The sequence below is a fragment of the Cydia pomonella genome, chromosome 4, assembly GCF_033807575.1.
Source record: "Cydia pomonella isolate Wapato2018A chromosome 4, ilCydPomo1, whole genome shotgun sequence".
Lineage (NCBI taxonomy): Eukaryota > Metazoa > Arthropoda > Insecta > Lepidoptera > Tortricidae > Cydia > Cydia pomonella.
This window is the reverse complement of record NC_084706.1, coordinates 26,039,191-26,055,752: the sequence shown is the minus strand read 5'-3', so window position 1 is coordinate 26,055,752 and position 16,562 is coordinate 26,039,191. Positions and strand designations below refer to the sequence as shown.

Genomic DNA, 16,562 nt, shown 5'->3' with positions numbered 1-16,562 from the left:
AGTCCATCGCTTACGCCAGAAGATTCATGACGTACCTGAAAGAGAAAAACACAAAGACGGAAAAGATAATAACAACACAAGAATTAGAGAAGGCAATATTAGTAGGTATAAAAGCTGTGCAAGCAGAATATTTTAATGAAGATATAGACAGCTTAAAAACAAGGAAAAGAGTGAGCATTAAGAGCAAACTAAGAACTTTAAATCCTTACCTTGGCGCTAACGATATCCTCAGGGTGGGCGGTAGATTGTGCCATTCTGAGTTAGATGAAGCACGAAATCATCCTATAATTATAGGGAATTGTCACCTGACATACCTCATAAATCTCATCATGCACGCCGCTTACCGAAGAACATTACATGGGCGATACCAGCTGACACTGAATTATATAAGGACGAAGTACTGGATCCTAAGAGTTAAGGGATTACTAACAACTTACCTCAGAAAATGCCTCAAATGTGCAAGACATAACGCTATTACTACAGATCAGCTGATGGGAGATTTGCCTAAACAAAGAGTAACACCTGCTAAACCTTTTTTGAATAGCGGTGTTGATTTTGCCGGTCTTTATCAATGTTTTGTGTCTAAAGGTCGAGGTGCTAAAACATGTAAGGCCTACATAGCAATTTTCATATTCATGACCGCCAAGGCTATAACACCTAGAAATGGTATACTCCTGGGAAACGGCAGCTTGGACTTGGACGCATAATGGATAAACACGCCGGCGCTGATAACTTAACCCATGTACCTACGAGTATACTGTATTAAAACTGGTGATTCAACTATAAAAATAACTATTACTAAATTGTGTCTTAAGCCTGTTGATACAGAATCGTAATTTACCTAATGCTCCAAATTAAATTAATTTTGCACGTAACTATGTTTCAAATCTTCTACTTTGTTTTTGTAACTAACTAACTAAATACTTAAATATTTCTATAACTTTTAGTAATTGAATTTGACCTAACTTGCTGACGTGTTGTTATGTAATACTCTCTCATACTTGCTTTCCTTACTATACATAGTGCTATAGTTTGTCAATGCAATTGCATGCATTTATGTAGTTAATCATACAATTTGTTATAGTAAAATACTATGTACAATTTTGTAGATGAGTTGTATCTATACCTATGTAGCTTAAAAAAAGGTCGATGCCCTTTTGGTGGGCGGTATGTTAGATGCGTTTTTAGCATGTGTGAGTGAATGTATTAATGTATGCATGTATGTGTCAAAATCCAGTCGCAAATAAATCTTCAAACAGTGCACACGTCTATCTCTTAAGAAAAATCCCTACATACAACTATCAACCTTATTACAAAGAACAATTTGTGAACATAATTCACCGCAATACATGCACCTAAATTAAATATGTTGACAGCAAACGTGGCCAAAAATAGAATAAAACGCTCGAGCGTCACGCGCAGCTCAATCTTTCTAATGGTCCGTTTTTTACTATGAAGTACTTGTCCATAGGAAATAGTATGGAACGCTCATTTCTGCATAGAAAATGTATGGCATAGTACATTATAGTTAAAAAATAGACTATTGTTTTATCTCCTCAGAAGTGTAGACATACATATAGTTCCCTGTACGGGAGTGTATTATTATTTATTTTATTTTAGTATATGGAAAACCAACAGCGCTATATACAGGGTGATTTCGGGGTCGTGGAGCAAGACAACAAGACATCATACAGAATTCAAAGATGAGCTGAATGATGTTGCTAATTATTTATTATCACCAATAATGATGATTATTTTTCAGATGAAAAGTAGAAAAAAAAACTTTTTTGCATACAATTTGGTCACCCTGTTCAATGTGACGTCTTGTCGCTTTCCTTACAGCGTATGTCAAAACTCATAGGGTGACCATGATTTCTTAGTATAAAATTAATTTTACCTGAAAAATAAGAAAAAATAAACTAATTATCGTTTAACCAAATACTACTATATGATAATGTGGATCATTTACAGAGTCAGAAAAAGTGATTCTGGAGCACGACCCAAAAATCATCCTGTATATCTAGAACTTCCAATAGAATTACAGAGCCAATTTGACGTATTTTCTTGAGAACGGGAGCCGTAAGTATCATAAAACTTGGTGTACGGCGGTAGTATAGTCTCCTTGTTGTCTCGTATACTCCTAGTAACAGAAGTGTAGTTACCTGTACGGGAGAGCACTTGACGTATTTATCCGGGTTCTTCGAGAACGGCAGGGAGCCGTAAGTATCATAAAACTTGGTGTACGGCGGTAGTATAGTCTCCTTGTTGTCTCGTATACTCCTAGTAACAGAAGTGTAGTTACCTGTACGGGAGAGTACTTGACGTATTTATCCGGGTTCTTCGAGAACGGCAGGGAGCCGTAAGTATCATAAAACTTGGTGTACGGCGGTAGTATAGTCTCCTTGTTGTCTCGTATACTCCTAGTAACAGAAGTGTAGTTACCTGTACGGGAGAGTACTTGACGTATTTATCCGGGTTCTTCGAGAACGGCAGGGAGCCGTAAGTATCATAAAACTTGGTGTACGGCGGTAGTATAGTCTCCTTGTTGTCTCGTATACTCCTAGTAACAGAAGTGTAGTTACCTGTACGGGAGAGTACTTGACGTATTTATCCGGGTTCTTCGAGAACGGCAGGGAGCCGTAAGTATCATAAAACTTGGTGTACGGCGGCAGTATAGTCTCCTTGTTGTCTCGTTTGAGAGCCTCCCGTAGTTCCGGGTCGGGCACGCTGTAGCTGCGCTGCGCTTTGGTGCACTCCTCCCATTCACGGTTGAATGACTGGAATAGGTAGAAAGTATTTTTTTACCGAAAAAACATAACCTCTAGTTGTTTTGATTTTTGGGCGGTAAAATAAGTATAGGTACCATAGAGTTGATACACGTGGGCGCGCGTGAGGAACAGAACATATATGCGACGAAATTAAAAACACGTACAAATTGCGGACAACGTACCAAAAACAACCTAGGTAATTTAGTCGGGTTTTATTCCCCGCCTATATATGTATATCTAGGTACTTCAATAAAAGTAAACAAACAATTTGTACATTTTCGGGTAGTTATAACATTTATTGGTTAACCAGCCAAATACAAAACCGCCTGGATCTGTCACTGAACAAACTGACTTTAACCTACATTAGTTGATCATGTAATGTTTTCATCTACCCTCAACTGGCTTAAGGAACCATTTGAGGGTAGATTTTGTTTACTTTTATTTAAATACCTAAAGATACATAGTATAGGTTAGAAAGTAGAGGCAGAAAATAAAAGATAACCAACAGTGCCCAGCTAATTAAAATGTAAAAATAATATTTAGTGCCGTCAATAATGAAGATTCTCGCAGTGTTTTATACGGTTTGTCAGTCTTCTGATCTTCTCTCAGTCTCCCAGTCTCTGGTAAAAAGTACTTAAACGAAGTGAGAGCAGCAACTTACCGCGAACTTGTCCTTGAGGAGCTGCCGGTCGCGGTCACGCAGCTTGGCCGGCGGGGCCTCTTCCAACACCGTGTGGGCCAACAGCTTGTTCCAACTGCAAACGTGATATAAGAACAGGAGCAACTTACCGCGAACTTGTCCTTGAGGAGCTGCCGGTCGCGGTCACGCAGCTTGGCCGGCGGAGCCTCTTCCAACACCGTGTGGGCCAACAGCTTGTTCCAACTGCAAACGTGATATAAGACCAGGAGCAACTTACCGCGAACTTGTCCTTGAGGAGCTGCCGGTCGCGGTCACGCAGCTTGGCCGGGGAGCCTCTTCCAACACCTTGTGAGCCAACAGCTTGTTCCAACTGCAAACGTGATATAAGACCAGGAGCAACTTACCGCGAACTTGTCCTTGAGGAGCTGCCGGTCGCGGTCACGCAGCTTGGCCGGCGGGGCCTCTTCCAACACCGTGTGGGCCAACAGCTTGGTCCAACTGCAAACGTGATATAAGAACAGGAGCAACTTACCGCGAACTTGTCCTTGAGGAGCTGCCGGTCGCGGTCACGCAGCTTGGCCGGCGGAGCCTCTTCCAACCCCGTGTGGGCCAACAGCTTGGTCCAACTGCAAACGGGACATATAATAATTACTGTATAGGTATCGAAACTAAAGACATGTATGATTTCTATAGTAATCTAAATTGTACTTTTTTTCTTAAAGCATGTTAAGATGTGTCCCGCCGAGTTTCTTGCCGGTCCATATCCTCCGATTGAGGGGGGATTTAAATCTTCTCGGGTCAGAGGTGTAGGGTTAGAGCCGGTGTAGCTTTATTTGACGTTCATAAGCGCATTGTAATATGCCTACTTGAATAATAAACTATCTTTATTGACATAAGTTTTTTGACAAAAATTTAATTTTTCATACAATTATTTATAGCTGTACTTTTCTTTCCACAGGCAACTAATACTTAATACTCGTCGAAACAAACCTAAACACAATTAGGTTACGTTGTTTGATCTCCGAGTTCCCATGGCCACCTCCTGTCTCCATCAGATCAGCTCGATGGTACCATAATATTTCATTTACATATGTGTCAAATATTTATTTATTTATTTAAGCTTTATTGTACAGTAAAAATAAGTACAAATGGCGGACCAAAACGCCAGCACGTCGCCGTTGCAATCTTCCTCGATCTATTTGGGAACTGACGTAGCCAGGTATTTTCAACATTCCTGAAATGCTGCATCAGTCTCCTCGTCGTTTTTTTAGAGCTATGGAATTGATTTTTTTATGATTAATAAGTCCACTATTGACATTATATCCCGGAAATTTTGTTTATGTGGTATAATCCAAACCCAAGTTATGAGAGTTCAAAAAAACGACGAAGCTTAGCGAGAAAAGGTAGTTAGTGCCCTTGTGCTTCGCTTTGCTCGTATTGGCGGGGGCACTACCGTGCCCCCAGATGCACCGACAACTAAGTCGCAGGGAGTAATACTGCCATGTTCTGTCGCCAGAGGCAGCACTAGCACAAAACCGTAAACCATGGAGTACCTAACTTATATATACTATGTCTTAAACAGTTTTTTGACAAGTTTTCACAGATTATTTTGATGACAGATGGAAGTGACGTTGGAGTAGGTAAAAAGTATTCTTAAAAAATATATCATTTATTCAATCTGTATTTTAGCACAGCTCGAAATATACAGTAAAACAATCAAGTGCAAACTTATCATTATCAATTTCTAGTTCAACCACATATATGCCTGTACGCTTTTTTATCACCATTGCGAAAAACTTTTTATCGATCATATCAATATCGACTTCCTTTAACGGATAGAATCCCTTGCTCATCGAACATGATTTCAAAAAAGGTAGCCCGAAAGTGTAGAAAAGTACTCTAGACATAAAATTGCGGCATTTGAGGTGTTTCATATTGATAAGCCACTTGTTATTAACTTGTGCAAATCTCATTCGGAACTCTGCACTTTTGTCGCGATCATCGAATTCTTCAAAAACTTGCACATTGCCTCTTAGTAGCAGTCTTCCTTTTTGATTGTTGTAGTATGTTTCTACAGTAATGTTGAAAGGACTGGAGGTTGCGTACGGTAGCACTGGTTCGCTGCATTTTGTGATATTTATAATATCAACCCTTACGTGTTTGGACGAACTTGATTCGAAGCGCGCTGAAAATATTAAAACCGCGTATATTAACATTTTGGGCGCGGCACCGTGTATGATAGAATAAATTATTAATAAGAAAATGTGAGTTTTAGATGTAATGGCGACTAAATAATAATGGGTTATGAAATGAAATATAGGTAATCACTTAAAATGTATTAATTTATAGGAGACATTGAAATGATGCTGAACTATGATTTGTATTTGAGTAGTTTTTAATAGTGTTATTCAATGTTGGGTGATTGTTATGTAATTTAGTATATTTAGATATCTACCTACCTTCAGCCATTAAGACTATAATTTCTGAACTTTATGGACGTTTTAGGCGCTATCACTGATTTTATAATAAATTGAAGAAATGAATTGTATCAAAATAAACTATTATTTTCAATATCAACAATTTTTTTAATCAATTATTGGTTTTGCTACCCAAAGGTTGTCTGGAAGCGATCGCTCTTTAGCGATAAGACCGCCTGTTGTCTGCCTCTATCACAAATCATTTGTTTTTCTTAAAGATGTATCTTTTACTCAAGAGTATTCTATCTATTTTCAATCAAATGATACAATTCGTATGGGTAATTTTTACTAAATTGTCAGGTAAATCACATTTTAAATTTTGTCCCTATTCACCCCAGCCGTCCCAATTCACTCTGGTTGACGGTACTCTATTGGACGAGCGACAATAAAGTTGGCCAGCTGCGTAGACCGTACCTACAACTACATGGTTTTAAGCTCATGTTAAGTCACGTGGTCATGGTCACGGGCTTAGGTCTCTTTTGTAAGGCGTTTTCTGTCTAAGCTTGTGAGGCGGTTATCTTCAAACGTTTTGATGTATAGGTACATATAGTGGGGCTACCAAGTGCAGACTTAGACAGACGTTCAATGCTAGAAAAAGTACCTATCCATATCAGGACACGTACGTAATAGTTACATATACATATTTTTGCATTTTCAGTTATTTCAAATGAGCAATATTGATGCAAATACTAACACAAAGTCCAGCAATTATATTCATAATACTCATAATGGCTGGAGGTTAGTGGATTTCTAAATATACTAAATTACATATCACCCAACATAGACTAACATTAGATCATTAAAAACTACTCAAATGCAAATCATATTCCGACAAAATTACAATGTTTTCTATAAATTAGATTAGATTTACATTTTAAGTGATTATATTTTATACCATACTCCATCAAATCCGCATCAATATTTAGTAGCCAGTTGGCTATTACATGTAAAACTCACATTTCCGTTATTATTTTAGTTTATTATATACGGTACAACGCCCGAAATGTTAATATACACGGTTTTAATATTTTTAGCGCGCTTCGAATCAAGTTCGTCCAAGCATGGAAGTGTTGATATTATAAATATCACAAAATGCAGCGAACCAGTGCTACCGTACGCAACCTCCAGTCCTTTCAACATTACTTTAGAAACATACGACAACCATCAAAAGGGAAGACGGTTACTAAGAGGCAATATGCAAGTTTTCGAAAAATTCGATGATCGCGACAAAAGGGCAGAGCTCCGAATCAGAGTCGCACAATTTAATAAAAAGTGGCTTATCAATATGAAACACCTCAAGTGCCGCACTTTTATGACTAGATTAATTTTCTACACTTTCGGGATACCTTTTTTGAAGTCATGTTCGATGAGCAAGGGAGTCTATCCGCTAAAGGAAGTAGATATAGATATGTTCGATAAAAAGTTTTTTGCCATGGTGACAAAGAAGGAAAAAGGCGTATATGTGGCTGAGTTTGAAATTGATAATGATAAGTTTGCACTTGATTGTTTTACTTTATATTACGAGCTGTGCTAAAATACAGAATGAATAAATTATGTTTTTTTTTTTTAAGAAAATGTAACTGTAAGGAAAGGAAATGACAAATGACAAACTGACATCTCGAATGGGATCAACCCCGTAATCTCGAAAAAAAATTTTGGCTGTTTCATATATTTTAGCTGGTCCATTATCTATGGGAGGGTAAATTTTTTTTTGGGGTTGGTCCCATAGTAAAAGTTGCTCAGTATAATCCCAAGACCTTCCTGGCTACGGGAATGCACATATTTTTTGGCCACCTTGTATACAGAGGTATTACTATGAATAACTAGCTTAAATCTAAAATAGGCCCTTGTTTATATTTTCATTCAACGAAATGAAACTTTTTGTGTGTTTCAAGGAGGTTTTAAGCCATTAATTACCTTAGCTAAAATTAATTTGAAAAACTAATATGTATCATACTATATACAAATAAAACTCCTTTTTGATAAGAGCATGCAGATTTAACAATGATATTTTTTCAAAAACTGATATATTTAATGACTCATTGACTAAATTTAAACGTCAAATACAAATAGTTACATCTTCATTAATTAAGCCCTGGTCCTAATTCGAATGTTGTTATTTTTAAGTTTATTTATCCCGCACTTTGTTTTTCTTTAATGAGCTACTAAGTGGTGGCCTCTGCATTGATTAATGAATTATATATATATAAGAAATATGTACCGTTTGTGCCCAAATACACATTAAAACATACTACACCAAAGATTCTGTCATTGTCAAAATACTTTTGGTCGCTACTGTAATTATATTTCATTTTTTAGAGCTCAAAGAGGGTGGGAGGGGGTTAGGGTCGGCAACGCGCATGTAACTCCTCTGAAGTTGCAGGCGTACATAGGCTACGGATACTGCTTACCATCAGGCAGGCCGTATGCTTGTTTGCCACCGACGTAGTATAAAATAAAAAAAAATTACCCATCAAGTATGCATCATTATTTAGTCGTCAGTTGGTGCTATTCCATCTACGACTCACATTAGCTAGCCTGCAAATATCTATATTACATATCCGGAACAACGCACAAAATGATAATATTCGTGGTTTTAATATTTTTTCCTACTCCTCTACTGTTATCTGTCATTTATGCATTCATTAACACGAATATAAGAACATACATAAAAGGTTTCAAGAAAAGTCTATATTGTCTATTCCTCATAAAAGCTCTTGTGCTTTTAATCGCTATAACGTTACTGCGATTAATGGCTACCAACCTAACGAAACCAAAACGAATACAGTTTTAAACTAAGTGCATTACTGCCAACTTACAAAATATTAATTTGGTTGCATAGTAAAAATAATTACTTCATAAGTCAGAAACACGCATGTGACACCCTTAATATAGCAACACCCATAGACTACGAAGACAGCTTAGCGGTGCTTGTTAGTCTCCGTAGGCTACGGTGGCCAAAATTGAGAAAAAACTGTACAAAAATTTAATTTAGCAAGTACTAGGGCCTCATGAGTTACGAGGTATCGCTGACCGGCCGGCCGCGGCCCGGGGCGGGCTGGGCGCGTTACAAGGTATGCTCGCGCGTCTTGGCTATATACTTTTGCTTTATTTACCTAAATTAATATTTATTTTTGTTGACTCGTAGGAAAGATATTGTATGCAACGTTGTATAAGTAGGTCAAAAAATGCTCGTGGCGTATTCCTTTACAATGTTCGCCTACGCCTTCGGCTCCGGCTCACATTGTAACTCACGCCACTCGCCTTTTTTGACCATTCTTATACAACTGTTGCATAAAATACTATTAACGCGCTTCGAATCATCGTAGCATTCGATTGAAAATAGATAAATAGAATACTCTTCAGTAAAAGATACAGCTTAAAGAAAAACAAATGATTAGTGATAGAGGCAGACAACAGGCGGTCTTATCGCTAAAGAGCGATCTCTTCCAGGCAACCTTTGGGTAGTGGAAACAAAAACAATAGTTGATTAAAAAAATAGTCGGTTTTGTTGAACATAACAGTTTAGTTCGATACAAAATCCTTCCAGTTATTATAAAATAAGCATTACCGTCTAAAACGTACATAACGTTCAGCAATTATAGCCTTAATGACTTTTTTAGATATCTAAATATACTAAATTACATAACTACCACTCAACATTGAATAACACTATTAAAAACTACTCAAATGCAAATTATAGTTCAGCATCATTTCAATGTTCCCTATAAATTAATACATTTTAAGTGATTACCTATATTTCATTTCATAACCCATCATTATTTAGTCGCCATTACATCTAAAACTCACATTTACTTATTCATATTTTATTTTATCATACACGGTGCAACGCCCAAAATGTTAATATATGTGGTTTTAATATTTAAAGCGCGCTTCGACTCAAGTTCGTCCAAACATGTAAGGGTTGATATTATAAATATCACAAAATGCAGCGAACCAGTGCTACCGTACGCAACCTCCAGTCCTTTCAACATTACTTTAGAAACATACGACAACCATCAAAAGGGAAGACGGTTACTAAGAGGCAATATGCAAGTTTTCGAAAAATTCGATGATCGCGACAAAAGGGCAGAGCTCCGAATCAGAGTCGCACAATTTAATAAAAAGTGGCTTATCAATCTGAAACACCTAAAGTGCCGCAATTTTATGTCTAGAGTACTTTTCTACACTTTCGGGCTACCTTTTTGAAATCATGTTCGTTGAGCAAGGGAGTCTATCCGCTAAAGTAAGCAGACAGATATGACCGATGCAAAAATTTTGCCATGGTGACAAAGCGGTGAAATTGATAATGATCAGTCTGCACTTGATTGTTTTACTGTATATTACGAGCTGTGCTAAAACAATTAACTTTTTAGCAAAACATCCAGCATTCTAATCTTATACCTTTAAACGAGCAATTCTTTTATATATATATATTTCTGTGATCTCGGAATCGGCTCTAACGATTTCGCTGAAATTTGGTATATGGGGGTTTTTGGGGGTATACAATCGATCTAGATTAGTCTTATGTTTGGGAAAACGCGTGTTTTCGAGTTTTCATGCGTTTTTCTTTCGACGCAGAATATGGTCGCTAATTTCGTGTTGCCGGCCACTGTCCGTCTGGTCCAGCGGGTTAAGACGCGGACGGCTAGAAACGAGTGTTACGGGTTCGAATCTCACCCGGTGACCAACTTTTGTTTTTTTTTTATATGTTCATGTATATTTTTTTTTTTAATTTTTATTGTTTTAGACAACTTTAATTTAGTAAAAATATGTAGTTAAGATTATCATCTATACACCACCATATTACAATAAATAGCTATAACCGATCAAAGCTCGGTCGCCCAGGTACTGTTATTTTAATGGTGTAAGTAATAAACACTTTAAACTATATTGTACGAAACAAAAATAGGTCACAGTAATAGAACAGTAGTGCATTATACATTAGAAAATACAAAGGATATCTTGTCTCTATTCTATAAGAACGTGGGTTCTTATATATAGAATAATTTGTGTGTGTTTGTATAAGTTATAATAAGCTAACCTCTGAAACTTATATCTCCAAAACTGCTTAGCCGATATTGACGCGATTTTCAGGAGACTATGCGAAATATGATTGGTGTTAATATAAAATACTGTTTTGTAGACATTCTTCAGAGTATAAGACATTCATTGCAAGAACATGGTGCTGAACGAAAATACCAGTGTATACATTTTTTTTAATGAAATGATTTTTTATTAATATTATTTTATTTTACTTTTTTAAATGTTCACTAATAGGTAGTTTTCTTTCATTTCACACAAAATTTGTCTAAATCAGATGATCCGTTAATCTTGTACTTACGGGTGCTTGGAAAATATCGTTTTGTTGGGTATCTACTACCACCATACAACTTGACACTCCCAAACACCAACACACACCAAATATAAATTTATTTGGTGCATATGGCTGGCTCTGCTTCCGATGATGATGATGGTGGACCGGGATAACCCTGGACTCCTCTTGAAATGGGCCGGGATAACCTGGACACCTCTTGATTTGCGAGCCGGGAAACCCTGAACACTACCTAACTTTACTATCGGCCCATTTCCGTAATAGCCGACACAACAACGGTTATTAAAAACTACTCAGCTGCAAATTACCAACGTTTCAGTAAAAATAGCCCAAAAATACGTTGACAAAAAATATTTTCTTCATTCGTCGTTATTAATTTTCTTAAAAAAATCTAAACAAAATGTAATACATTCAAAATCTATTCATTAATCGACGGAATATACACCGTGTTTTTTATTTATTTCCGTTAATTTCAAGGGTGCATTCCTGAGCTTAAATTAAGTAACTTTCTCAAAAACACCGGTATTCTAATTAACTCCATTTCGGAGATAATCAATAATTTGTTTTTATCTTATAACGCCCTTACGAGCGTATACACTTGCCTTAGGGCCTGTTTACATATTGATTAGTGTTCAGTACGAATGTATACATTTGCTACTAAACGTAAATAAATAAAAAAAAACTTTACTTATTCGTTGTAATGATTTTTTTTTACCAAGGTGTAAAAATAAATAACGTGTCGTGTGCAGAAAACGCAAAAGGAAATTTTTTTTCGGCAATAAAAAAATTTTTTTTGGCGAATTTGGCCAAAACTCATATAACATTTTTTGCTCCTTATGACCTCAGGAATGCGTGGTTAAAATCTGTCGGGTTTAATTGGCCCACGGTGTATACACTTAACTACACAAAGTGTAAGGAAACGCTCCGGAAAGCCCTTCAAAATATGACGTACAAAGACACAGATAATCTAGTAATAGTTGTAAAATTATTATAATTAATAATACTGGATTTACAAAAGGATAATTATTCAATTAAGTTGCTAAATTATATTGTATTTTTTTTTAAATACTACGTCGGTGACAAACAAGCATACGGCCCGCCTGATGGTAAGCAGTCTTCGTAGCCAATGTACGTCATGGATGTTTTCTATGTATGTTGTACACGGTGTAACATGAGGAAACCGGAAGATTTTAATGTATTCGATCACATTTAGAGACTAAAATGTCATAACCTTTTCTGGGTTTCGCCTAGTTTGAGAGTTAATAGAAATTAAGAAAAACATCTTTTTATTGTAACTTAGTGTAAATATCCTTATTGATAGATGTCAAAAAGTGACAAGTAACCTTTTCAAAAAGTAGGTTTTACAAAAAAAAAAACGCAAAAATTCATTTTTAGAGCCAGTTTGACCATAACATAAACTTTTTAAGTACAAATATATTCAAAAATTTGACAAAAAAAATACACAAAAATATATTTTATTGACGAAATTAACTTAAACTCATTTTTTTCCTTTTCAGGCCTCAAGAAGTGCTTGGTTAAAATCTTTCGGGTTTCTCGTGTTACACCGAGTATATAGCGTTGTCTGAGGATATTTGTTCCTGAGTCATGGGTGTTTTCTATGTGTTTAAGTATTTATAAATATTTATATATTATATACATCGTTGTCTAAGTACCCACAACACAAGCCTTCTTGAGCTTACCGTGGGACTTAGTCAATTCGTGTAAGAATGTCCTATAATATTTATGTATTTATCGCCGGGTACTTCGTCGGGTACCTACCTCTGCAGGTAGTTGTTCTTGTACTCGTGTACCATGTCCCGGTAGGTAGCCTCGCAGTCCGGTTCCACCGTCATGAGCACCTCGATCAACCCACTACGCTGTAAGCCCTGCGACATATTATATAAACATTATTACGTCTGAAAATATCGATGCGGACAAAGTGCCAAAAATATGTATACACGACCTTATTGCCTGTATATATATAGTCCTCATCGTTTTCGATGACGGCGACCCCAAATAAACACATTATGGACGTTGTCTAGCATGAGCCCTAATGTGGCTGGCCAGGCCGAACTTGCTCTTAAATACTCTATTGCACGCGTGACAATAAAGTTGGCCAGCTGCGTTGAACGTGTACACGTAGGAGGGCTTAGGTCTCTCTTTCCGTAACTGGCGTTTTATGTCTAGGGTAGTGAGGCGGTTATCTTCGAATGTTTTGACACCGTTATGGATGGTAGAACGCCAAGAAGACCTCCTTCCAGCAAGCTCCTCCCAACGCTCAGGGTCGATGGCGCAAGCGCTCAGATGCCGTTTGAGCACGTCCTTGTATTGCCTGTATATTAAGGTAGCGTATACATATTTTTGGTACTTTGTCCGTATGGATATTTTCAGACGTGACTGTACATATTACCAAAGAATAAAAGAACAAAAAAGTAAATTTTGTAGTCTACTAAATTTACTGCCATCTTACGACACATGATTGAAACTTTTAGAACGCCATTTGACTTTGATTCTTACTCTTTTACTGATATGTGTTAAATTTGTTAAATATCAAACAGGGGCGGCGGTGACTCTGATTCACCGAAATGTGTGAGACGGCAGATTTTTTTTTTCGCGATCTCGGGTTAGCCCCAAGGTAAAAGTTGATCAGTATGACCTACACATTATTCCTCAAAAGCATCCTGTAGAGTGTAGAGTGCTGTATAGGAAAAGGGTGAATCAACTTTTTTTGTTTTGTTATCCTGTCCCGTTGTCCAAGGGACAACAGTGGCACAGTTTGTTTGAAGAGACGTTGTATGCCGTTCTATTAACATGCTTAGTAGGGGGCCCATTATGGACATTGGTTATAACGACCACAAAAACGCAAGTTTGATACATTTAAGTACCATAAAATCAGTATTTCAATGAACTTTTGTCCCCTGGACAACTAATCGTAACCATGGCAACGAGTGACGCTGAAAAGTTGATTCTCCCAAAAATATCGCCTTCAAAGCATCAGAATACTGCTCATTCTTGTTGCGCAGCACTAGGTCGAGTTGCGCGAATACTTGGCACACTTGGACATCATGAAATGTCACATATCGGTCAACTGAGTAACCTACGAGTCAACTAAGGACAGTTATCCCTATAAAACATACCTGCAGTAAGTATAGAGTGTTGTTCAGCAGAAATATCGCCTTCAACGCGTCAGGGTACTGCTCGCTCCTGTTGCGCAGCACTAGGTCTAGTTGCGCGAATAATTGGCACACTTGGACATCATGAAATGTCACATATCGGTCAAATGAGTAACCTAGGAGTCAACTAAGGACAGTTATCCCTATAAAACATACCTGCAGTAAGTATAGAGTGTTGTTCAGCAGAAATATCGCCTTCAACGCATCAGGGTATTGCTCGCTCCTGTTGCGCAGCACTAGGTCTAGTTGCGCGAATACTTGGCACACTTGGACATCATGAAATGTCACATATCGGTCAACTGAGTAACTTACGAGTCAACTAAGAACAGTTATCCCTATAAAACATACCTGCAGTAAGTATAGAGTGTTGTTCAGCAGAAATATCGCCTTCAAAGCATCAGGGTACTGCTCGCTCTTGTTGCGCAGCACTAGCTTGAGTTGTGCGAGTATTTTCCGCATTTAGACATCATGAAATGTCACATATCGGTCAACTGAGTCAACTAGGGACAGTTATATCTGTATAAAACATACCTGCAGTAAGTATAGAGTGTTGTTCAGCAGAAATATCGCCTTCAAAGCGTCAGGGTACTGCTCGCTCTTATTGCGCAGCACTAGCTTGAGTTGGGCGAGTATTTTCCGCATTTAGACATCATGAAATGTCACATATCGGTCAACTAAGTCAACTGGGGTCAGTATATCTGTATAAAACATACCTGCAGTAAGTATAGAGTGTTGTTCAGCAGAAATATCGCCTTCAATGCATCAGGGTACTGCTCGCTCCTGTTGCGCAGCACTAGCTTGAGTTGGGCGAGTATTTTCCGCATTTAGACATCATGAAATGTCACATATCGGTCAACTAAGTCAACTGGGGTCAGTATATCTGTATAAAACATACCTGCAGTAAGTATAGAGTGTTGTTCAGCAGAAATATCGCCTTCAATGCATCAGGGTACTGCTCGCTCCTGTTGCGCAGCACTAGCTTGAGTTGGGCGAGTATTTTCCGCATTTAGACATCATGAAATGTCACATATCGGTCAACTAAGTCAACTGGGGTCAGTATATCTGTATAAAACATACCTGCAGTAAGTATAGAGTGTTGTTCAGCAGAAATATCGCCTTCAATGCATCAGGGTACTGCTCGCTCCTGTTGCGCAGCACTAGCTTGAGTTGGGCGAGTATTTTTCGCATTTAGACATCATGAAATGTCACATATCGGTCAACTGAGTCAAGTAGGGACAGTTATATCTGTATAAAACATACCTGCAGTAAGTATAGAGTGTTGTTCAGCAGAAATATCGCCTTCAACGCATCAGAATACTGCTCGCTCTTGTTGCGCAGCACTAGGTTGAGTTGCGCGAATACTTGGCACACTTGGACATCATGAAATGTCACATATCGGTCAACTGAGTAACCTACGAGTCAACTAAGGACAGTTATCCCTATAAAACATACCTGCAGTAAGTATAGAGTGTTGTTCAGCAGAAATATCGCCTTCAAAGCGTCAGGGTACTGCTCGCTCTTATTGCGCAGCACTAGCTTGAGTTGGGCGAGTATTTTCCGCATTTAGACATCATGAAATGTCACATATCGGTCAACTAAGTCAACTGGGGTCAGTATATCTGTATAAAACATACCTGCAGTAAGTATAGAGTGTTGTTCAGCAGAAATATCGCCTTCAATGCATCAGGGTACTGCTCGCTCCTGTTGCGCAGCACTAGCTTGAGTTGGGCGAGTATTTTCCGCATTTAGACATCATGAAATGTCACATATCGGTCAACTAAGTCAACTGGGGTCAGTATATCTGTATAAAACATACCTGCAGTAAGTATAGAGTGTTGTTCAGCAGAAATATCGCCTTCAATGCATCAGGGTACTGCTCGCTCCTGTTGCGCAGCACTAGCTTGAGTTGGGCGAGTATTTTCCGCATTTAGACATCATGAAATGTCACATATCGGTCAACTAAGTCAACTGGGGTCAGTATATCTGTATAAAACATACCTGCAGTAAGTATAGAGTGTTGTTCAGCAGAAATATCGCCTTCAATGCATCAGGGTACTGCTCGCTCCTGTTGCGCAGCACTAGCTTGAGTTGGGCGAGTATTTTTCGCATTTAGACATCATGAAATGTCACATATCGGTCAACTGAGTCAAGTAGGGACAGTTATATCTG

General features: G+C 37.9%; 1 protein-coding gene across 1 annotated transcript in view; it reads right to left on the bottom strand.

Annotated features, from left to right (window-relative positions):
* LOC133517358 (exocyst complex component 7) overlaps positions 1-16,562 on the bottom strand; it is a 46,179-nt gene that overhangs the window by 3,566 nt on the left and 26,051 nt on the right. Inside the window, exons 13-15 of the mRNA XM_061850653.1 lie at positions 13,000-13,106; positions 3,558-3,651; positions 2,163-2,777 (exon numbers count right to left, since the gene is read on the bottom strand). Coding sequence (XP_061706637.1) covers positions 2,439-2,777; positions 3,558-3,651; positions 13,000-13,106 — 540 coding nt within the window. The 3' untranslated portion in view covers positions 2,163-2,438. The remainder of the gene's footprint in view (positions 1-2,162; positions 2,778-3,557; positions 3,652-12,999; positions 13,107-16,562) is intronic.